We start from the raw sequence: 25135 nt of genomic DNA on the forward strand, positions 1-25135 counted from the left end.
AAATTATCCGATTTTTATTAATCTGTAGCTATGACATGTAGGTATTGTCCTGAGTCCTACCACCCTGTTGGTACATGTCATCACTTTACTTTGTCTTAATTCTCCCTACCCATTTATTTGGAATACCCACATAGCTAAATTCTGCCTATACATTTTCCAAAACAATTTTTTTATCCATCAATAGTACACACACACACACACACACACACACACACACACACACACACACAGAGAGAGAGAGAGAGAGAGAGAGAGAGAGAGAGAGAGAGTCACAGCATGAAGAAGAACATCCCCCACCATCTCTTCTTTTCTGTCTAAATAAAAGGAAGGTTTTAACTTAATCAGAGTAAAATTATATTACCAAGTAATAATTATATTTATATAGTTATAATATTTAGTCCATTTACATTGGACAAAATTTAACTGAGTTAATCATTTTCCTATGTATGAAAGTCTAATATTTTAATATAATTTATATTTTATTATATGTAATGGAAACTCTATAACTATCAGTCTACAACTCACCTGCATCATAGACTACAGAAAATTTTAATATTCCATAATAAACAGAGTGTGTTGTTGTAAGTAACTTTTATAACTCTACAATTGAAACAGACAACGTGCTGCCTGGACAGGCACTGAAAGATCTTCTGTAACATTGCGGCATCCATCTTCAGCCTATAAAGCAGAGTGTTTCACAATGAAACAAGAATTTGAAGATCCTTTTTGTCTTATACTGGCAAAGTTCATCAGTTGTGTTCTTTTATGTACTTTAGAATATTTGGCAACTTTATCTGTGAAGCAGGAACCCTGAAGTACCCTCACATTCATTTTCTTCCAGTATAACAGCCATACTTCTGTGGTTCCCAAATGTCCATCTTTCACAGATCCAGTCGAGGCAAGTGCAGTTTCTAGTCCAGTTGTCTGTCTCGGCCACATTGAAGGTAAAACCAAAACATGTTGTGAGGTGCTTATCATTCTGTGTGACATAATTGGTGCTACCAGGAGCAGATGACTCTCTTTATCATTAAAATGGTTAATAAACCATTTGAAATAACAAATTCTCTAGCTATTTGAAATGTTTTGATTAATGCATATCTATGTGAAATACATATGTTATCTGCAAATTAACATAACAATAAGTTTTAACTTTTATAGATGACTAGCTATAATCTGTATTTCATAATGACATATTACATTCTACATGAGTTGTATAAACATAATAACTTAAACAAGAGTATATATATATATATATATATATATATATATATATATATATATATAAATGGACCATACATTTGTGTCAATAGACCAAATTCACAGCAATGCAAAGTATTCATTTTTATATAATATTTATCCTTCATTTTCCTTAGAAAGAGATTAACTGTGCTAATAAATTATTTACCAACCCTGTTCAAAGGAATACATAATTTGATATACAAAACTTGGGAATTTGGGCATAACAATCTCCAAACTGCTGCCTGCTATTTTGGGGCATTGTTACTCCCATGAGAACATGAGGAAATCCAGATCCATGGCCAAATCTGGGCTGTAGTGGTCCAAGAATCTGAATGACCTCAGTTATTTCAGATGTTGGATCACCTGGGCCATTGTTCTGGGAGACAGAGTTCATCAAAACATAGCCTGGAAGGAATCCCTAGGTTCCGAATCCACTGTGGAAACAAAAATGGAATCACTTTTACAAAGTAAAATATCCTAAGACTCAACTTTGAAGTCAACAAACTTATAAAGTATATATGTTTGCGTATCATAGCAGTGCCCAGTATCAAATGCTTCTCTGTATCTTAAAAATTTAAAGAAAACATAATTCACACAATCCAGACTCTCCCTGTATATATTCCATTTTTATGTGGGTTACATTGCTTAATTTACTCTTTTAATCAATGACCTTTATGATTTTTCTCTCCCTCAATCTAGTATAAATCTTTTAAACACACTATTACTCATTTATAGGTATTTTTGAGTGAATCTGTCCTTATTGTGTATCCATAATTCATTTGTCCGACCAGAAGCGTTTTTAAAAATGTAAAGCATGGCTTTGGCAACACTGGATAATGACTCCACCTCTTTTAGCCTTTCAGTATGTCAAAGGTACATTAACCACTAGCTCTGGGAAGCAGCGTGTGCCATGCTGCCCATGAAACATTTTTGTCTGGGATGCAGCACACTGCTTTACTTGACAATGTATCTGTGTACTGTGGAGGGAATCTGCCATGCTCTGCTCAGTCCTGAATGCCACAGCATAAAGAAGCCATTCCTTAAAGAAGTCATGCATCTTATAACTACCAACAACAGAGCCTATCTGAAAATTTGTAGCTAACAAGAAGCTGTTTGTTAGGTTTACATAGAAATTCTTGTCAAATATTTGGTAACAATTGTATTTGTGGTTGTGAGACTTTGAATACAAAGGCTGAACTATAACTCCTGTGATTTATGTTTGATATCCACTTAGGAGACAGGGCATACCATGGGTGATTTTCTATGCATGGGTTACCACAGGCAAGATGGTTTCTTCTAGTTTCATCAATTTGTCTAGGAAATTCAAGATGTCATTTTATTTACTACTGAGTAGTACTCCATTGTGTATATGTTTCACATTTTCTTTATTCATTCTTCAACTGAGGAACATCTACATTACTTCCAGGTTCTGGCTATTGCAGATAATGTTGGTGGGCACATAGTTGAACAGATATCCTTGTGGTGTAAGTGTGAATATTTGGATATATGCCCAAGAGATCTATTGCTGGGTCTTGAAGTCCATCAATTCCCAGTTTTCTGATTAAATGCAATACTGATTTCCAAAGTGGCTGTACTAGGTTGCACTCTCCCCAGCAAAAGTGGAATATTTCCCTTAACCCACATCTCCTTTCCAGCATAAGTTTCATTAGCATTTTTGATTTTAGCCATTGTGACATGTGCAAGATGGTATTTTAGAGTTGTTTTGATATGCATTTTCCTGATTGCCTAAGGATGCTGAACAATTCTTGAGTGCCTTTTGGCCATTTTAGATCCCACTATTGAGAATTCTCTATTTAGTTCTATGCTCTACTTTTAAATTGTATCATTTGGTGTTTTGGTTACTACCTTCTGGCTTTTGTTGTGTATTTTGGAAATCAGCCTCTTGTCTAATGTTGGGTTGTTGAAGATCTTTTCCAATTCTCTGGACTGCTGACTTACTTGTTGACTCACTGTGTCCTTTGCCATACAGAATTTTCTCAGTTTCAAGATGTCCCATTTGTTACTTGTTGATCTCATTGTGTGTGCTACTGGTGTTACATTTAGGATGTGGTCTACTGTACCAATTACTTGAAGGGTACTTCCCACTTTCTTTTCTAAGAGGTATAGTTTGAAATGATTTATATTGAAGACATTTGTCGATTTGGACCTAAGTTTTGTGCATGGTGATAGATATGGACCTATTTGCAATCTTCTACACGTAACCATCCAGTTATGTTAGCACCATCTGTCAAAGTTATTTTCCATCATATGAATTTAGCGTTTTGTCAAAAATCAGGTGTCTGTAGGTGTATGGATTGGTATCAGATATTTTTCACTTAGATTACATTGGTCAACCTCTCGTTTTGGGGCCAATACCAAGTGCTTTAATTACAGTAGCTGTATAGTTGCTTGAAGTCCTGGATAGTGATGCCTTCAGGAATCCCTTTATTGTACAGGATTGTTTTTGTTATCCTGTTTTTTTGTCATATAGAGTTGAATATTGTCTTCCAACATCTGGGAAGATTTGTTACGGTATTTTGATGGGGATTGCATTGAATCTGTAGATTGCGTTTTTATGGTTGCAATTTTTAGTATGTTTCTCCTACCTATCATGAGCATTGGAGTTCTTTCCATCTTCTGGTGTCTTTTAAATTTCTTTTTTTAAAAGCCTCAAAGTTCTAGTAATACATGTCTTTGACTGGTTTGGTTAGACTTACCCAAGATATTTTATTTGTAAATGGTGATGCTTCTCTGATTTCTCTCTCTGCCCATTTATCATCTATATGTATTAGTTTCTGAGATGTAAGGAGATCAGTTGCCTCATGCTGCTATGGCCATGGGCAATGTATATGTAGTAGGGCTTCTGATTTTTTTGATCTTGTATCTGCCACTTTGCTGAAGGAGTTTATCAGATGTCTGAGTTCCCTTGTACAATTTTTCAAGTGACTTATATAAACTATCATGTCATCTGAAAATACTGAAATTTTGACTTCTTCCTTTCCAATTGGATACCAATTGAACATTTGTTGTCTTATTACTCTAGCAAGAACTTCAAGTACAATATTTAAGACACGTGGAGAGAGTTGACAGTTTTGCCTAGTTCCTGATTTTAGAGGAATCATTTTGAGTTACTCTCCATTTTGTTTGATGTTGTGTGTTGCCATGCAGTATATTTCCTTTATCTTGTTTGCATATGTCCCCGTTATCCCTGTTCTCTACAAGAGCTGTATCATGAAGGGGTGTTGGATTATGTTGAAGGCTTTTTCAGGATCTAGTTAGAAGATCATGTGATTTTTTTTCTTTTTTAGTTTGTTTATATGATGGATTACCTTGATGGATTATTGTATGTTGAATCATTCCTGTTACTCTGGGATGTAGAGCATTTGATCATTTTAGATGAATTTTACTGTGTTCTTGCATTTGATTTGTGCACATTTTTGTGAATATTTTCATGTCAATGTCCATGAGGGAATTTGGTCTGAAGTTTTCTTTGTTACTTGTGTCTTTGTGTGGTATGTGTTCTAAGTTAATCTTAGCTGTGTAAAAAGTGGTGGGATGACTCCTTGCTTAGCTCTTCTTTGAATTTCTGGTATCATTCTGCATTGAAAACATCTGGCCCTCGACTGACCTTTTTTGGTTTAGAGATTTTGATGACTACTTCTATTGCATTAGGGGTTATAGGTCTACTTAAATTGTTTATCTGTTCTTGATTTAATTTATTGATATCTATCCAGAAAATTGTCCATTTATTTAAATTTTCTAATTTTGTTCAGTAGAGGTTTTCAAAGTGTCACGTGATTATTCTCTGCATTTTCTGATGTTGATAATTTTCATCATCTCACTGTATCTTTTAGTTAGTTTGGATCAAGGTTTGTTTATGTTACTGATTTTCTCAAAGAACCAACTCCCTTTTTCAATGATTCACTCTATTGTTTTCTTTGTTTCTAGTTGATTGATTTCAGCCTTCAATTTAATTTACAGGCATCTACTCCTCCTGGATGAATTTGATTCTTTTTGTTTCAGAGTTTTCAGGTGTGTTGTGATGTCACTTGTGTGGGAGTTTTCCATTTTCTTTGTTTAGGTACTTTGTGCTATAAACTTTCTTCTCAGCACTTATTTAAATGTATTCCATAAGTTTTGGTATGTTGTGGGTTTGTCTTCATTGAGTTCTAGAAAGTTGTTAATTCTTTCTTTATTTCTTCCTTGACCCTGGGTGATGACAATGAACACTGTTCAATTTCCATCAGTTTTTAGGCATTCTTCAAATTGTGTTCTTTTGAATTCTAACATTAAACAATGGAGATCCAATAAGATACAGGGTGTTTTTCTGATTATATTTTTGTCTCTTGAGGTTTCCTTTGTTGCTGACTATGTGGCAAATTTATAGTTTGATGCTGACAAGAACTTATATTACTTTGTTTTGGGATAGAATGTTTTGTAGAAGTCTGTTAAACACAACTGAGTCATATACTAGTTCCTTTATCTCAGTGAAAAATTGTTGTCTGTTAGTCTGTTTTATTGCTGAGAGTGGGTTGTTATAGTCTTCCACTGTTAGTGTGTGGGAGATTAATGTGTGATTTGGTTTAGTAATGTTTCTTTTACATATGTGTGCACCTTTGTATTTGGGGCATACATGTTCAGAATTAAGATTTCATCTTGATGGATTTTTCCTGCAATGAATTGATATGACTTTTTTATTTGCTTCTGATTAAATTTCATTTGAATTCTAATATATACATTATTGGGTAGCTACACAAACATTTTTATTAGGTGAATTTGAATGGATAATATTATCTCAACCATTTACTCAGAGGTAAGTTGAATTATGTTTTGTAAAGGCAGGAGATGGATGTAATCTGTCTTTTTATAAATTCTGCTACCCTTTGACTTTTTGTAGGCAAATTGAGGCCATTGATATTACTAGACATTGATGATGACTGATTGTTGATTCCTGTTATTTTTGTATTTGTTGGCAGTAGTAGTATTCTGCATGTGTGTTTCCCTTTTCTGAATTTTGGTAGTGTAATATTATTAATTGTGCATGTATTTGTAAGTGTAGCTAACTTTTTTAGGTTGGCGTTTTCCTTCCACTACTTTCTGTGCGAATGGATTTAGGGATATGTCTATTTTAAATCTGTTTTTTGTCATTGAATATCTGATTTTCTCCATCTATATTAATTGACAGTTTGTTGGAGTATTCTTTGTGCCGGCAACCATTTATTTACTAGTCTGTTGAACATGTATCTTGGACCTCTGGCTTTCAGAGCTTACACTTAGAAGACAGGTGTAATTGTCATAGGTCTGTTTTATCTGTTACTTGGCCCATTTCCTTTGCATCTTTTAATATACTTTATTTATTTTGTGTGTTTTTATTATAATTTGGGAGGGTACTCTTTTTTGTTCCAGTCTATTTAGTGTTCTGTTAGCTTTTTGTCCTGTCATAAGTATTTCAATCTTTGGTTTTGGAAAGTTTCTTCTATGATTGTGTTGAATATGCTTTCTGTGCCTTTGAGCTGGATATCTTCTATAACTATTAATTTTATCTTTGACCTTTACAGAATATATCAGATTTCCATGAATATTTCTCTTATTGATTGATGAACAAAGTTTTTTGAACAATGGAAAGGCAGAATGTATCTAGGGTGGGAAGAGAGTAAATGGTAGTAAGAGACTGGTAAGGGGAGAAAGGGAGGATGGAGAAGAACATGAGGAATCTGATGCTTCCCATCTAGGTACCTAAATTCTAAAGAGAGTCTGTAGAAGACACAGTTACCAAACTATTAAATGCTAAAACCCATGAATTTGAAAACATGCATTATATGTCTTTCCAAGTTAAGTCACATTTGTATAAAGTTTTCAAACCTAACCATTTAAATTCAGTATGTGTAATTCCAAAATTTATTAATTTTCCAAGTGATGAATTTACTAGTGTATAATCTACCAAACATTAAGGCAAGATGACTTCAATAATTTAGCATATCACATGTCCTCAAGTTTTGTAGAAAGAACAATAAAAACTTAACAAGTAACAGTAATTTGATGGATTCAGTGCAGAATCCCACTACAATTCTGAGAACAACAAACACCAATACACTTACAATTATATGACAAAATGGAAGTTTTCCATTTCAAGTACAAATCAAAATCATTATTTACTAGGATCAAGGTGGTTTCATCCAAGAGTAGCTTATAGGAGTGAATATAAGTAAAGGAATTCACAAATAAATGAAGAGAAGACAATACAAGAAAGGGACCGGACCACAGGATCATTTATTTAGATGAGAAAAAAGGCTTTGTACAAAGTAATATATCCATTCATGGTAAAAATTATGGAGTATGAGGAAGATCCCTATATATAACAGAATATAATTTTAGCTTGCAAATTACCAAAAGAATCATTCTAAATGGAGATTTTTCCAAAATATTCCCCTATGATTGGGTAAATATAGGATATTCACGCTCTACATAACATGGTCTGTTTTCTGCTTGAAGTTTTAGGTATCAATCTAAGAAAACATTAACTTCAAGGGATACAGGTAGGTCACAGAAATGTCAAAGTATTCTCATTGAAAATAATATTTATTTTATATATGTAACTTTATGTGAAGATTCTTATCCTGGTACTAAGGTTGCTACTAGTCTGTGTTTTGTTTTATATTTTGGTTTAATACTGTCACCATAAAATTATTGCTTCTTCAATGTGTCATATACTTTTTTAGTGTAAGATTTCAGGAAAATACAAGTTAACATATATTCTTGAGGAAATGTCATGCAAACTTGGTGTTATTTGCCTCTGAATCTGTCATTTTGGTACTGAACACCCATGCATCACAAGTGAAGAACGCTGCTGAATTTTTATTTCCCAATTGATATTGTCCATGTCTGTCAAATCAATAATGAAAGAATTTAGACATATAATGAATGATGTGAGAAAGAAAATTACCCTGTGCCATGGGTTATGTTCATTATTGCTTGTTTAATGTAACCTGATGAGATCTGAAATGCTATAATCATTAGAAATTAACTCTACTAAATTTCTTAACTTATACTTTTGTTTTGTATCATATATATATATATATATATATATATATATATACATATATATATGTAAAATTATCATTGCAATTGTGGAAAATTTGAAAACATTTCTCCTAATGTCCATAAAATTTTATGAGTAAATAGGCATATTTGCTTTTCATGATTATTTTGTTGTTTTCTTATTGATAATCACTCCCTATGTATTAACATGTATTAATAACAGTTATTCATAGAGTCTATATGTGATTATTTTCACTTCTAAGACTTTATAATTCATGAGTTTTGAAAGGTGCTATCGGTCTAAATTAGAAATTCAATTTGCAAATACATATAACACTTCCAGGACTGGCTACTAGTTGATTTTCTATTCTAAGGTTTATGATTACACATTTTGTTATGTGACATGTTTAAAAGGACTCTCTCAAATTTTTTCATATTGTAAAATAGAATTTCATGAAACAGCATTCTTCTAGTCCATCATGTTTGAACTACTAATTCCGTATGGCCATATGTGTTGTTTATGATCATTTTATTGCTTTCTTTTTAATAGTCAATCTCTATAACTGACTACATAAAACATATATTAATTATAATTAATCATATGAAACCTGTATGTGATTATTTTTCTTTTCTAACATTTTATAATTCCTGTGTTGTGAAAGGTCTTATTGTTATAAATTAATATTAAAATTTCAAAATAAATAGACCATTTTCTGATGATCAATGATTTTTCTGCAGTACACATTGGTGTCCTCTTATATGTAAGTTTCTTTATTAATTTCCCTAAATCCACAGTGTCAGACAATAATTCCCTTTCATTTCTTCCAGGTCAGTTTTGTTATGCAATTCAGGAGATGATTCCAAAAGAGTGTACACAGGATAATTGTCAGAGAGTAACATCAGGATGTTTAGGAAATAATAGCCCTGGACATTTACACATAAGGCGGTTTTCAGTAGGTAGATGTAAAGAATGTGGGAAGTCCTTTACCAATGGCTCAGATCTTCAAGTTCATCAAAGAATACACACTGGAGAAAAACCACATAATTGTAAATTTTGTGCAAAGTCCTTTACCAGAGGCTCAACCCTTCAAGTTCATCAAATAATACATACTGTAGATAAACCTTACAAATGTTCAGATTGTGGAAAATCCTTTAAACAGAAGTCACACCTTCAAGTTCATCAAAGAATACACAGTGGAGAGAAACCTTACAAATGTTCAGATTGTGGAAAGTCCTTTAAACACAAATCAACACTTCAAGTTCATCAAAGAATACACACTGGAGAGAAACCTTACAAATGTAAAGATTGTGGGAAGTCCTTTACCAATGGCTCAGATCTTCAAGTTCATCAAAGAATGCATACTGTAGATAAACCTTACAAATGTTCAGATTGTGGAAAATCCTTTAAACAGGGGTCACACCTTCAAGTTCATCAAAGAATACACACTAGAGAGAAACTTTACAAATGTTCAGATTGTGGAAAGTCCTTTAAACACAAATCAACACTTCAAGTTCATCAAAGAATACACAGTGGTGAGAAACCTTACAAATGTAAAGATTGTGGGAAGTCCTTTACCAATGGCTCAGATCTTCAAGTTCATCAAAGAATACATACTGTAGATAAACCTTACAAATGTTCAGATTGTGGAAAATCCTTTAAATAGGGGTCACACCTTCAAGTTCATCAAAGAATACACACTGGAGAGAAACCTTACAAATGTTCAGATTGTGGAAAGTCCTTTAAACACAAATCAACACTTCAAGTTCATCAAAGAATACACACTGGAGAGAAACCATACAAATGTTCACTTTGTGAAAAGTTCTTTATTCAGAGAAAATATCTTCAAGTTCATCAAAGAATACACACTGGAGAGAAACCTTATAATTGTAAAGTATGTGGGAAATCCTTTACCAGTGGCTCATATCTTCAAGTTCATCAAAGAATACACACTGGAGAGAAACCTTACAAATGTTCAGATTGTGGAAAATCCTTTAGACAAAAATCAACACTTCAAGTTCATCAAAGAATACACACTGGAGAGAAACCATACAAATGTTCACTTTGTGAAAAGTTCTTTATTCAGAGAAAACATCTTCAAGTTCATCAAAGAATACATACTGGAGAGAAACCTTATAATTGTAAAGTATGTGGGAAATCCTTTACCTGTGGCTCATATCTTCAAGTTCATCAAAGAATACACACTGGAGAGAAACCTTACAAATGTTCAGAGTGTGGAAAGTCCTTTAAACACAAATCAACACGTCAAGTTCATCAAAGAATACACACTGGAGAGAAACCTTACAATTGTAAATTATGTGGGAAGTCCTTTACCAGAGGCTCACATCTTCAAATTCATCAGAGAATTCACACTGGAAAGTAGCCTTACAAATGTTCAGATTGTGGAAATATCTTTAAACACAAATCAACACTTCAAGGTCATTAAAAACACACACTGGAGAGAAACCTTATAATTGTAAAGTATGTGGGAAATCCTTTACCAGTGGCTCATATCTTCAAGTTCATCAAAGAATACACACTGGAGAGAAACCTTACAAAGATTCAGATTGTGGAAAGTCCGTTAAACACAAATCAACACTTCAAGATCATCAAAGAATACACAAGGGAGAGAAACCTGACAATTTTAATGAGTGTTGGAAGTACTTTACCAATGCCTCAGATCTTCAAGTTCATCAAAGAATACACAGTCGAGAGAAACCTTACAATTGTAAAGAATGTGGGAAGTCCTTTAACTATGGCTCAGATCTTCAAGTTCATCAAGAATCCACACTGGACAGAAATGTTAAAATTGTGAAGTATGTGGCATGTGTTTTAAACAGAGCTCAACATTACATATTTTAAAAAACTTACATACTGGAGAGAAGAAATGCAATACAACTACATGTGGTAATTCCTTTACTAAGAGCTCAACACTTACATTTCATCTAAGCATATATAACTGCCAAAAAGTTAAAAATATACACATTGTGCCAAGTTGTGTGTCTATGATAAATCTTCCAAGTCACTACACAACTGGAGAACTCAGAATCCTTAATATAATGAGTAATTTACATGCAATGTCATTTTACCATGGATCATCTCTACAAAATGTCACTACATCTGTATATGAGAGAAAACTTATAAATGTGAGGCATGTGACAAAACCTATTCTGGGTGCCGAAATCTCAACAAACATCAAAGAATCCATACTAGAATAACACTCACAACATTAAATACGTGGCAATTTTTATAGAGTACTCAGATAATCAAACCTTCCAAAGCATCAGTAATGTAAAGAATCCTAACAAAAGTAAATTCTTTTAAAAACTTTGTAAGAAGCTCAAATCTTAAGAGCACAACTGAAAATTCATGAAGAAGACCAACTCAATAGGGAATTACTGTCCAAATAATCATGCAAATATATATTATGAGTAGTAGAAGTAAAATTTAGCATATGTTGATACTTTTTTCACAGTTAGATTAGGTTAACAACTAAGCCTTGCTATACACATTGTCATGTTAAACACATTCTACCAAGAAATAAATTAGTTATTCATAAAAGACTGTTGGAAAACATTCTACATATCCAGTAATATATTTGTCAGTACTACACTGAAATCATGTATTAAAATGATACTGGATAAATTTGAGAATAGTTAAAGGCATAAATATTTAAAAAGTGAATGCTTATGCCAGAGTAAATTTACTGATAACCATCCAATTCAACATTAATGCATATTTTCTGTTTGTTTTATGTAACAGAATATTGAAATTTATTCATAATCTCTTTCATATAACTAATATTTTTATAATGTAATAAAGATTGTTTTGAACCTAATGTTTATTCCCTTTTTCTCAATTATCAATAAGTACAATATAACTTTTGTTGAATTTCTGCTGACTTGGAATGGTGAACATTCAGCTTATACTAGTGTAGGTAATAAGTGTCAAGATTTGCAATACAAAAAGTTGCCAGAAAACATTGTCTGAAAATACACAACAAATGGTTTTATGAGAAGTGTAACAGATTGAGTCATTAGAAGCAGATATGGGAAAAAGAAGGCCTGATTATGTGAAGGCCTGAATGGGTGTTGACTGAACTTCAGCTGTTTACATGGGCAGAGTTGGGTCTAAGACAAGACACTGAGACACAGTAAAATGTAAATTAACTGAAAAATCACTTACCCTCATTAACTGAGGCTATGAACATTACAAGGCCGCCTGTATCTGTGTGAGGATGTTGATAGTATATTTAAAAACTATCCAGAATATTTTCTTTCCGATATGTAGGCCTCAACAGGTGAAGGATATAGATTCTGAAACACTGAGATGAGTCCGACGACCTGGCCTAATTTTCTTCATTCTTAAACCACACCACATATTTCTGTCACTGGAGACATACTGGACAGGAAAGCAATAGCCCTATAGTCACTATGGAAAACTAAATTAGTTTCTTGAGTGTTTGAAATGAATTGTATTCACAATTTCTCATTAAGAAAGAGAATTACTTGATTATTAAATAATAATTAGTCTGAGAGTAGCACTTCCAAAATAAAATTTTCTAGACAGAAATGAAGAATAACCATTGGCAATTCCACATATTCTTAGAATATGTGCTATTAAGTACCAAAGTAGTCACCAGACTAGCAAATAATCTGAAATTAATTTTCATAACTGGAAAAAATGACTCATCTAACCCAGAAATTGATGTTCTTCAATATCTGATCTCATGCTTTGTGCATGTACATGTTACATTTTCATCTCGGTTTTTAAACTTGATAGCAATTTAATTCTTCTTAATGATAAAGTGCACTGTAATCATGGATAGAATACACAATCTATGTCTAAAACAGGAAAATTCTGCATTTCATTCATTCTGCCCCATGATTTGTATCTCCAGGAAAAAAAATTGATTTTATTGTGTATAAACACAGCAAAAGAAAATGCAAATATATAGAAATCGCATATGAAAAGTTCCCACATAAAAACACTACCTGAGCTAGGCGTTGGTCGCACACGCTTTTAATCCCAGAACACGGGAGGCAGAGGCAAGTGGATCTCTATGAGTTCGAGCCCAGCCTGCTCTCCAGAGCCAGTGCCAGGATAGGCTCCAAAGATACATAGAGAAACCCTCTCTCCAAAAACCAAAAACCAAAACAAAACACTACTTCCCTGCCTCCATGCGCTTCCTCCAGAGCACTGAGCAAGCACAGACAATACTACTCACAGAGGAGCTCATATTTCTACTCCCAAAGACCTCATTTCATGAATTTTAGCAAAAACATATTTACAAAGTAATATTTTACTACCTCTAGAATCAACATGTTGCCTAGCCTGCATGGCCTGAAAACGAGAATCTGTGGAGGATGTCGGGATTAACATCACAGAGAGCTGGCTTAGTCGTCAGAAGGCTCTTTATTTTTTTCCTTGGCTGGTTTTATACCCTAGCACTAGAAGAGTGAGGGGGAGCTCAGAAAGTGGCAGTTAGTCTCCAGCCTGGGTTCAGGGCACGGTCACGTAGCTCTCAGAGGGAAACAACATTGTGCTCCAGTAAACATGTTTTGCAATGGCATTGGGGAGTTGTGTTTCTGCCAGGGTCACCTTTTTCCCCACAATTCCCCCTTATTGTGTTATATGAGGGGTCCCTGTCACATAGGCTTTCCTGCCCCTTACCTGTCATTGGAGAGCCCTGATCTCCTGTCTTAGGTGGGTCAGTGTCCCATGGGTTGCCCATCATCTCTTGTTAAGCATCTCTAGCCAAACCTCATATCTATCGAGAGAACCATGGGTGAGGCTAAGTAGGACTTGTGGAAGGTCCCCCGGACCTTGCATAGTACAAATAACCCTAGAACGCCCAGAAGTACTCCCATAATGGCAAAGGACATAGCGCCTCCCCATTGCTGCACCCAACCCCCTCACTGGGTCATGGCATTCCACCATACCTCTCCTGACAGTGGAACAACCCTTGTCTTATTAATTTCTACAATCTGGTGAGCCAAAACATTGGTAAAATTTACAAAAGAATCTTTCCAGTGTTCAGACAAATATTCATTCAATCTGGACAGTCCCATAGAAACCTTTTTAAACCAAACTAAATATGGGAATTTAGGGTATTCTGCATGGCCAGGGCCTCACTGACTCTGCCAGCAAGGTTATTAACAGTCTCTGCATTGGAAGCAGACTGAGCAACAGCAATACCTGCAATGGCTGCCGTGGTCACTGAGATGGCAATAGCAGCAAGAATAGCAATGGTGATCCCGAAATCTCTTGTGGTCTGATACAACATGATTTCTTCCCTGGTATGGTGGTCTTCCACTACCATGGGAGCTAGGAAGGGGATTCGGATGATCAGGGCATTGTCAGTCTCAGGAGGCCAGCAGTTACTCAGGACACAGGAGCTGGAAGAACAATTGAGAGATTCTGCCCCCTCTTTTGTCCCATTCCATGTAACAAAAGAAAGGTAGATAGCACACAAGCCTTACTAAAATTAATCTTTAGTGATGTCTCGAATACTTGGAGGTGTTCCAGCTGTCAGTTGCATTAAAGGCAAGGCCTTGCTGCAGCATAAGATGGGCGGGCATTGGTGCAGGTCCAGGCCCACATAAATACATCCTGGAGAAGGTGGGGGTTACCCCTGTTCTTCTCCTCGGTCAGAGACATTCTTAAATGATGGTTGGTGTCTGAACACCATAGAGGACATTGTCCTTTAAATATCCAGGGCTCTTGAGTAGTGCATTCTCCCCAAAGCAAGGGGGAAGAAAGTGAATAATCCCTCCCTCTCAGCCAGCACAAGGGGATGGCTTAGGGGGGCTTTGGGCTGAATTATTTCTCTCTTGATTAATGGGATATAGGATATTTCTTAATCCAAGCATTTTACTATTAATACTATTTGGGGAAAATCAGCAATGGAGGAATTACTCAGTACCACACAGTGACCTTTAAAGGAGGTGCTCGATGGCAATTCACTGTTATTCTGGATATGATGAAAGCATAAGCTACCTTTTAGCAAAAGGGTCAAATTAGATAGTGGTCACTGTTCCAACTTGTATGTTGGATGTTGCCATCTCCAATGTGATATTGGTGCTGAAAAAGGCAGGGAACAGGCAGCCACTCTGCCTGACTAGCATCAGAATGGGTGGATTCCTCACAAGGGCCCATACTACCCTTGCTGGTCCACTCAGTGATATCTGGATTGTCTTGAACAGGGCCAGGGTGAGAAGCAGAGCCAAGGTCCACATGAGGGACACACCATTCAGGGACCCAGATGGGCTTTTCACTTCCTGGAGGAAAAACACAAACAGCTCCTCTAATCCTAGCTAACAGGGGAATGGGTGGCTGTCATTTTCCTGTAATCAGGTCTTTCCATCTAACCCATCCCAGTGATTGAGAGGGTTTATTCCAATGTCTCTCCATTGCAGATAAATTATTTTTATCTACAGTCAAAAAATGTAAAATGTAAAGTATGGTAGATAATTGAGAATTGGGGGAGACCATATTTTCCCTTTTTTTATTTTATAAAAATATTGTTTAAGGGTGGCATAAGTGCATTCCACGATGACTTGCCATGTAGGGTTATGTGGGATGCCAAATGAATGATCAATAAGGTGTTCCTTCCAGAAGGCTGTGAAACGATGACTAGCATATGTGAGGCCATTATCTGTTTTTAAGATATCAGGAACACCCATATAGGCAAAGGCCTGTAAACGATGAAGGATGATATCTTTAATCCTTTCTAAAGAATGTAGAGACACAAAAACCACCTTAGAATATGTATCCACAGAAACATTCATATGTTAATTTTCCTGCTTGAGGCAGGTGGATTACATCCATTTGCCAAAGATTGTTAGCCCTTAGACCCAGAGATTCACCCCCTCATTTGGGGAATTATGATAAGGGGCACAATCATGGCATTGAAAAGTAATCTGAGCAACAGGTACAGAGCAGCTGGTATGAAAATTAAGTGAGCGTGCATTTAGGTGTACTGCTCATGAAGCTGGTGAGTGTGTTGCTCCTCTGTAAACATTATTATTGGGGGTGGAGTTAAGAAATCAGCAAGCTGATTGCCCTGGGCAAGGGGTCCTGGGAAGCCTGTATGTGCACGTATGTACCATACAATACAGGGTGTATGTGTTGCCAAATGAGATGTTGAAGCTTAACTAGAAGAGAATGAACTTGAGAGGTGGGAAGAACATTTGGAGAAGTCTGTAATGGCTTTACAATATTAGTAACAAAATGCTATCATCATAAAAATTAAAAGGTTCTTTATCAAGCAACTGGAAGTCCATTAGGCAAGCAATCAATTCGGCAACTTGTGTAGATACTTGTCCCATAGACAATTTCATTTGTAGTTGGGAAGAAGGACCCATCTGTAAATACTGAGTGCCCCCCTTTGAAGGGGGCCTCCTTTATTATCTTAGGAAATATTATAGGGTGCTGCCTAAAAAAGGACAGCAAGGGGCTATTTGGGGAGTGGTTATCATATTTGTCTCCCATAGATGTGATAAAAAGTGTCCATCTATCTTGAGAGGTCTGTAAATACTCAACCTCTTCCTCATCATAGGGGAGAATGATGTTATCAGGAGGCTTTCCAAAGGTTTGGGTGCTAAATTTATGTGCATTCCATAACAATTGTAATATCAAATTATAATAAGGGTACACAACCTTCTTAGGGGAGGCTGACATGTGGATCCAATATATAGGGCCATTTTGCCAAAAAACAGAAATGGGTGAAAAACTGGAGGAAAGTACAATCACAATAAGGGGTTGTCCATAATCCAGGCACCAAAGATCGGCTTCTTCAATGCTCCTCAATAGCAATTGTATGACTTCCTTGGCCTCCGGGGTAATTTGTCTGGAGAGGTTGGACCTGGATCACCAGGAATAATATCATAAAGGGGTCTAAGCTCTCCCGTTTTAAGGGAAAGAGAGGGGTGGATCCATTGAACATCACCCCAAAACCTTTGCCAATCATGTAGTGTCTTTAAATTTGAACAATCGATTTGGAGCCTTTGAGGCTGGAGGTGGGTCTGTTGGTCTGATGGTATAGATAGGTGTAAGGATGTTTCTTTTGAAACTTTTTTGGTGCCAAAATATTGCCGTGGGCCTCCAGGAGCTCCTGTAATTTAGCAAATGCCTTAAGACACCTCTCCTCAGTAGGTGCAGCCAGTAGAATATCATCTATATAAAGGATAATGTAAAGATGAGAAAACTTGCACCTGATAGGATCCAGGCAGGCAGCTACATAAGCCTGGCATATTGTAGGACTGTTACACATTCCTTGGGGGAGCACCACTCATTGAAAATGAATGGCAGGTTCCCAAAAATTAATAGAAGGAAGGCTAAATCCAAACCTGGGGCTATCTCTGGAATGCAGCAGAATGGGAAAGAAGCAATCCTTTAAATCAATAACAATTAAATGCTAAGTTCTAGAGATAGCCACGGATGAGGGTATTGCAGGCTGAAGGGCTCCCATAGGATGCATTGTTGCATTAATGGCCCTCAAATCCTGGAGCAGTATGCATTTTCCTGAAGCCCTTTTAATCACAAATATAGGGGTATTCCAGGGGATGTGGAGGGGATCACTTTTCCGGCCTCCAATTGTTCTTGACTAGTTGTTGAGACCCCTGAAGCTTCTCTGTTGGTGAGAACCACTGTTCCACCCACACCAGATCCTCAGAAAACCATGTAATGTGTAAGGGGGCTGGCAGTGCAAAAGTGACCCTCATTAAAAACGCCTGAAAAATTTATATCCCCCAGGACCTGAGTATCTAAGGGGAGGGATGCCACAAGGCAAACCTCTCCTTGTTCTAATTTACTTAATCCTTTTCCCTGGTTCCAGCCCATCCTATGCATCACTTGGGGGGCCTTGGTTTGGGATTGGAGCCTTGGGTGGTGAGGACAACTCCCATTTCTTTAAAAAGACCGCATCCCCAAAGAGTAGTGGGGAGGCCAGCCAAAACACAGGGCTGAAAATATCCTTTATGACCCTCAGAGTCTTGCCATTTTATAACTCTGACACTCTTTTGTGGGATAGCATGCCTGATTCCCTGAAGGTGTCCGGCCCCTCTTGCTTAGGCCAGGTAGAGGGCCAGGACTCCTCCGAGAGAACGTAAACATCTGCTCTGGTGTCCAAAATACCCTTGAAGGGCTTATCCTCTACTCTTAATATAAGATGGGGGTGGTCTGTCATAGTGGCCACCCAAAAGGCCGCCTGAATGGAGCTTCCAAAGCCTTGGTTCCCCCTTTTGTCTCTGATATTTTGAGCCTCATGTGGAGCAATAGAGAGTAGGATCAATGGAGCAATTCATTTCCTGGCTGCTACGGCAACGACTCCATGGGCCACTGATGACATTATCTTATTCTCTCCTTCACTATCCTGATCTATATCTCCTGGATGGATATGGATGCCTCAGATGATAGTACTAGAGCTCCCCAAGATTAATCCAACTATGCCTTGAGGCAAAAGCACATATATTCCTGTAGGGAGGGCCTGAAACCACATCTCAGGTGTTAGAATTGCTTGGGTGGAGGGACCAAGGTCCAATCCTGCGCTCCCTGGAGTGGCTCTGAGGAGGTCTAAGAGGTGAAGGGCTTGCTTTGAGGGAGAAAGCAAATCCTACCACTGCCAGGAGCAGGAGTCATTGCTACATACACATTGGTTCTGTGGCGCTGAGGGCGGGCCCTTCTCCAGTTTCCCTAATTGGCATTGGGAGGAAGAGTATTGCCCCCTGAATCAGTTTTGGAATAACAGTCATTGGCCTAATGGTGTCATCACCACCATCGGGGACATAGTCAAGGTCTCTTAGGACTGGTGATACTATTTTGAGGGCATTCCCTACAGAAATGTCCATCCTTCCCACAGCTAAAACATGTCCCTGTTCCTATCCCCTGGGTGGAATTCCCTTTCCTTCCTTGGGGTCTGGTAGCAGTGGCCAGCATCTGCCCCTGGATGAAGGTGCTATCAGTGTCCCTGAAAAGGCAAATGTAATCATTCAAACTTTTATTACGATGGAAGCAAAGAGCCTCTTTGCAATATTTGTTAGCATTTTCTAAGGCCATCTGCTTGATAACTGGCATTGCAGGTCCACTTCCCACAAATATCCTCTCTGCCATCTGACTAAGGTGGTCCACAAAATCACAGAAGGATTTTAGAGGCTCCTTGAAGGATCTTGGGCAAGTGGTACCCTCCCTCTTTGGAAGGCAGGACCTTCCAGGCACCATGCCCCACAGTGGCCACTTGGGAATAAATGCGATGTCATATAGCATTTGCTGTTGGATGGTGGCATATTGGCCACTCCCTGTAAGCATGTCTAGATTTCTTTAGGGCTATCCAGCCTGTGTGTTTCTCTGGGCCATTTGGTTACACCTTTCTTGAAATTCGCCTCCCTAAATCAAATAATCTCCACCAGAGAGAGCCACATGGCAAAGTTGCTGCCAGTCACTGGGTGTCAGATTAAGAGCCATGAAGGAATGTACCAGGGAAATTGTAAAGGGTAACTGGGAGCCATAGTTCAGAGTCACCTCTTTGAGCTGCCTTATCTACTTGAGCCCCAGGGGATTATGGCGTAGGATAATTGTTTGAGTGTGGAACTTCCATTACCTAGACCACTAGGGGGCGGCATTGGACTCCTCCCATAGGCCACCTTCAAGGCCTGGGAGCAAATGGGCCATGGGGTAGGAGGGGGTCTCCTTTTTCTGAGTACGGTGGGGGGAGTTGCTCTCCCTTTCTACTCTCTCCCTAATCCGGGTCCTTCTCAGTTCTTTCTTGAGAGCCGTCATTTGGCAATGAATCATTCCTTCTCAGATTGTGACAGATCAGTATCTGAGTCTCTTTCATTTTCTATATTAGATACAGAAGGAGAAAGGTGGTTCCCAGGGGGGTGTCTCTCCTTGGGCCGAGCTGCAGGGTCCCTCTCTGCCTTTCATCTCTTAGAAACATATCCTTTCTTTTCTCACCATTGGCTCCTTTAGTCTCCTTAACCTTTCTTTCATGTATATCATCATCACTCCCTGCCTCGGAACATAGGGAGGCTTTAGTCTCCATTTCCTGTATTTCTGACAAAACCTCTTTAGTAGCCTGAACCCCCTGGCGAAGGTGAACTCTATCTGTCAGGAGTGTATCTTTCACCAATCTCCATAAAGAGAAGGTGGAAATAGATAAAATGTCAGGGCCCTCTTTCTCTAATAATTTCTGAAGGTCGTGGCAAACCTCCTCCCAATCTGGCACATTTAGACCTCCACCAGTAATGAACCATGGGCTCACTCCTTCTATTGATTTCAAGAAGCCTTTGAAAGTTTTGGTTTTGACTGCAGTTCCCTGTTCCTCTAGTAATTTCCTTAGTTGACATTGTAATTCAAGTTTATCGGGTGAATTCCCTATTTTTCTTTTAATATCTACCCCAATACGTCCCAGCCAGCACAAGGAACGAACCCGTCCACTTACCTAGATTTTAGATCTCAGTGGGACCTCCAATTGCCGAGTCTGCACTGCGTGGAACTGAGAATCTGCAGAGGGTGTCGGGATTAACAACACAAAGAGCTAGCTTGGGGGTCAGAAGATTCTTTATTTTTTTGTGTGGGCTGGTTTTGTACCTTAGCACCTGAAGAGGAAGGGGATGCTCAGGAAGAGGCAGTTAATCTTAAGCCTGAGTTCAGGGCACAGTCACAGAGTTCTTGGAGGGAAATATGATTCTGCTCCAGTAAACATGTTTTGCAATGGCATTGGGGGGTTGTTGATTTCTGCCAAGGTCACCTTTTTCCCACAAATATGTTGGGCACTTCTAAACTTCTAGGTAGACCAGATGTTTCAAGTAAGGACTGTTGTCCACTATGTACAGAGCAGTCCTGTAAACAGCATACATGTAACAAGAGTAATAATTAAAATACTTTAACGTAATAAGAAAAATGTTAACACAAAAGTGCAAAATTTGGTTCTACTAACTCTACTTTGTCATTCACTGGCAACCACTTTAACATCTAGAGAGACTAGATGTTGTGAATAGGACTCCTTTGTGCTTTATATATACTATGTACACATCAAAACCAAACAAAATGCGACAGTGGGTTTTTTCTACCCATGGAGCACAGTGATGCTATGATAAATCTTTCCACCAAAAGCCCCTAAGGCCCGCCGCCACATGTAGGCTTTATTCTTCTGTCTGCCCAAGTTAGGGCCCCAATTAATGCACAGAGAGTCTTGTATTAGGTACAATGATGCTCGGCCAGTGACTAGGATTCTCATCTGATAGGTCAGTCTCAATTATCATAAATCTATATATTTTATAAGACTTATCGGATGCCTTATGGTGTCTCTCCTTGCCGGTGGATCACATTGCACCACTAGAGGAAGAAGAAGCACTTCCTGTTTCTCCTTTCTTAAATATTTGTCTCCATGCTATGTCACTTCCTGGCTGGATCACCAGTTCTCTACTACATTTCCCAGAATCCTCTTTGACTCCTAGTTGCGTCAAAATTGCTGTCTCATTGACCAAACAAGTACTTTACTCAATAATCAATAAGATGAACATACACAGTACATTCCTTATCACAATGATTTTGAGCTCTACATTTCCTTCTCCTGGAAACCAGAGAACAAACACAATGTGGTCAACTCAGGAGGGCTTTGGCCTCCCCAAACATTATTTCGAATTAATAGTAACAAAAATATGTTTACATAATGTGTTGTTTTTCTACAAATACTACTACTTATAAAGTATGTCAGGCACTTTAGTGTATCTAGAAAGATAGTTCCCAAAACATACTTGGCATTGTCAAACACACACCAAACCACACACATGCAGGCACACACATGGTGGTTGGGAGTGAAAAGAATAAAATGCATACACAATGCAATAGATCACAAAAAAAAGACATCCCCCATGACCAGTCGTGCTCTGGACCTCCACTTCCTCCTGCTGGGTCTTCTAACTTATTGAACAAACTAGGAAGAGTGTCGCTCCTGAGGTCTTTTCTAGAGGTGGCTTAAACAATTCCATTGCAAAGTCACTTCTGGAAGACACGTCTATGATGTTTATAATATGACTGGATACACACATATGATGTTCTACCTCTACTTTACCCTGCCTCCGCAATTTCTACAGCTAGATGTCCAGATTAAGTCAAAGGTCCCTCTAAAATGGTCGGGGAAAGGTTGAGAGCAGCATTTTCATATTATATGCAAGGCCTTCTATGGCAGCGATTAAATTTTCCCCAGTGTTTCTGACTGGCTGCACGAGATGTCACGTCCTGGCTTTTTTCACATGCAATGAAGTCCCGTGCCGCCATGATTGACCATCGTCCTGCTGCTGTGCAGGACATGGCTCACCTTCCTCCAGGACCATGGAAACCTCTGTCTATGCAAATCTAATAGCTCTTAAACCAGGCTGTTCCCTCCCAGTAATAGCAGAGTGCTTCTACACAGATCCACTGCTCCAGGCTACAGAGGCCACAAAGGCCCAAACTTGGCCTTCTGGTGGCCACCATTCTTTCCGCCATGCCATGCCCACCGACGCTGGAGATGTCCTTGAAGGCCTGGCTGGGTCTTCACCATGGGCCCGAGCCTGGAGAGCATGGGTCAGATGTGGTCGAGGATGTCAAATGAAGAGGTCACCGCCATTGCAGCACTTCTTTGGCAGAGGAAGAGTCACTGTAGAATCACCGCTCAGCTTGGCAGTGATGCTATTAGATCTCAGCTCCTGGGGTTCACAGTACTTAGACCTAAGCTGCCCTGACCCTGACTCACCCAGCACAGGCCAGAAGCACTGGGGGACCCGGAGGAAGGAGGGCACAATCCCTAGCTTCCACACTCTCTGCCAGAACTCCTTATCATGGATCTTAAAATGCTTCTTTTGGGAAGTTGGGTGCCAGCTAGACAAAGGTGTTGTTATTTATTTATTTATTTATTTATTTATTTATTTATTTATTTGAAAGATACCTTTGTCATATACTATTTTTGCAGGCACATGTGTGTCTGTTTTTCAACCTGCTTTTCCTTTCAAATGAAATAATTATTAAAGTCCCCATTTCTTAATTTTTTGACTTCTGTGATTACGTTGGTGTAAATGAAAAATTTTGAGCTGCAGTAACCAGACCAAAGCCTTGTCAGACCTTTCCAACAAATCACTAGTTTGCACATTTTATCATGCAAATTTTGCAACTATATTTGTCATATGTCATTAAAATTCTTCTGGGACCTTGCTTGTGGTTGACTGGGGTATTTGAGGCAGCAACCAATTATTTCCAAAAATATGTTTCCTCAAGCAAACAGGGTCCCTCCGTTAATACTTATCTTTTATTTTCTTCTGATCACATGACTTTTCTTTTGATATGTCAACAAAATGGTTAACATCAATATATATTTGGGGATGTTGAATTTGTTTCTATTTCCTATTGTTATTGTGTATTCTCATCTTGAGTGCAGGAATAGTGTCAAGGCTGGGAAGGTGAGCTGAACAGCTTTCAGGCACACTTTGCAGCCATCAACCAAATGTCCATGACTTATAATGTGGGAGTTTGGATTCCTGTAAAATCCTGGACTCAGGGTATTCAGAATCAGAAAGATTATTATGGCAAGAGGAATATGGTAAACAAAAATTTTGTCTATTGATTTTTGGTGTTTGTATATTGCCTCTGTGGGTTGACAAGTTTCTCATATTAGGAAACACTGAGGAATCACACCTGAAATCTGCATGGAAGGAATCCATTCTTACAGGAAGCGCCAAAGGATACAAATCACTGGCTTTTATAAAGGGCATGGCAGCTCATGAACACAATGCAACATCAAACCAAATAAATAAGCCAGCTTTCCAACAGAAACAGGAGAGAGAGAGACAGAGACAGAGACAGAGACAGAGACAGAGAGAAAGAAGTACAGAGAGCATGTACAATGCACAACATGTGGGAAGGGGCTATGATTGAAATTCATTGTATGAAATTGTCAAGACCAGCTATAAGACATAATAAATGGATTTTTTGAAACCAAGAAGTCCATTTACTGACAGATTTTATTTTGTAAATTTTATGATTTCAGAATCTTATCTCTTTGCTGATGCTTGAACCAAGGAATCATGCATGCTAGGCAAGCAAACACACACTGAATTAAACAGCCAACTTGGCTGTTCAATTAAGCAAACCGTCAGATATACTTTCACATTTACAAACAAGGATGACATTTCCTATTAATAAACTCAGAATTAGAAAATGGTGCCAGAAATTTTGTTCAGAAGATACACTTTTGTGTAGCCAGCACTGCTCTGTTGCCTTCAGATCATTCATAAAACATTCTTAAAGTCTGTAAAAGGTGTTGTTTGAGCATGTTTAATCAGAGAAGTTCCTAATGTGATGGAAAAATAAGAGAAAGAGCCAAGAACCAGCTAGAAATCTGGAGGAATTCAAGTAAAATGACATCCAGATGAGATGGGAATGTTGGCAGAAACCACAGCAGAAAGGAGTAATCCACTGTTCCAAGCAAGTAGGCATTTCTCAGTACTCTTAGACCATCACAGAAGGGATAGGAAGGACCTCAGCTGCCAGCAGTTGCCTCAATAGTCAGTCAAAAAAGTAAAGCACACACCTAAGCAAGGTAGGCCAGTGAAAAAGGTTTCTGAGCCTTGGATAATCTCTGGATATTTGGAGACTGAAGATGATACACCTGCACTAAGGAATTCCTCCTGAGTCTCAGCATGTTTTCTGGACACAATATAGGCAAGTCAGCAATAAGAAACAAAATTCACTGAAGAAAGCACCACGGAAGAAGAAAGTCATAACTAAGAAAAGTAGCATTGATGGAGAATAAACAAAATGAAGACTTTGAAACATGTGCAATTGACATATATCTGGGATAAGAATAGATATTCCATGCCC

General features: G+C 38.0%; 1 protein-coding gene across 1 annotated transcript in view; it reads left to right on the forward strand.

The window, feature by feature from the left end:
- The window catches only part of LOC113838356 (zinc finger protein 420-like), a 40605-nt gene extending 29880 nt beyond the window's left edge, over window positions 1–10725 (forward strand). The window contains 1 exon segment of the mRNA XM_035449125.1: window positions 9370–10725. Within this exon segment, the coding sequence (XP_035305016.1) occupies window positions 9370–10658 (1289 nt within the window). The 3' untranslated portion in view covers window positions 10659–10725.
- The last annotated feature ends 14410 nt before the right edge of the window (window positions 10726–25135 follow it).

The sequence above is a fragment of the Cricetulus griseus genome, chromosome 9, assembly GCF_003668045.3.
Source record: "Cricetulus griseus strain 17A/GY chromosome 9, alternate assembly CriGri-PICRH-1.0, whole genome shotgun sequence".
Lineage (NCBI taxonomy): Eukaryota > Metazoa > Chordata > Mammalia > Rodentia > Cricetidae > Cricetulus > Cricetulus griseus.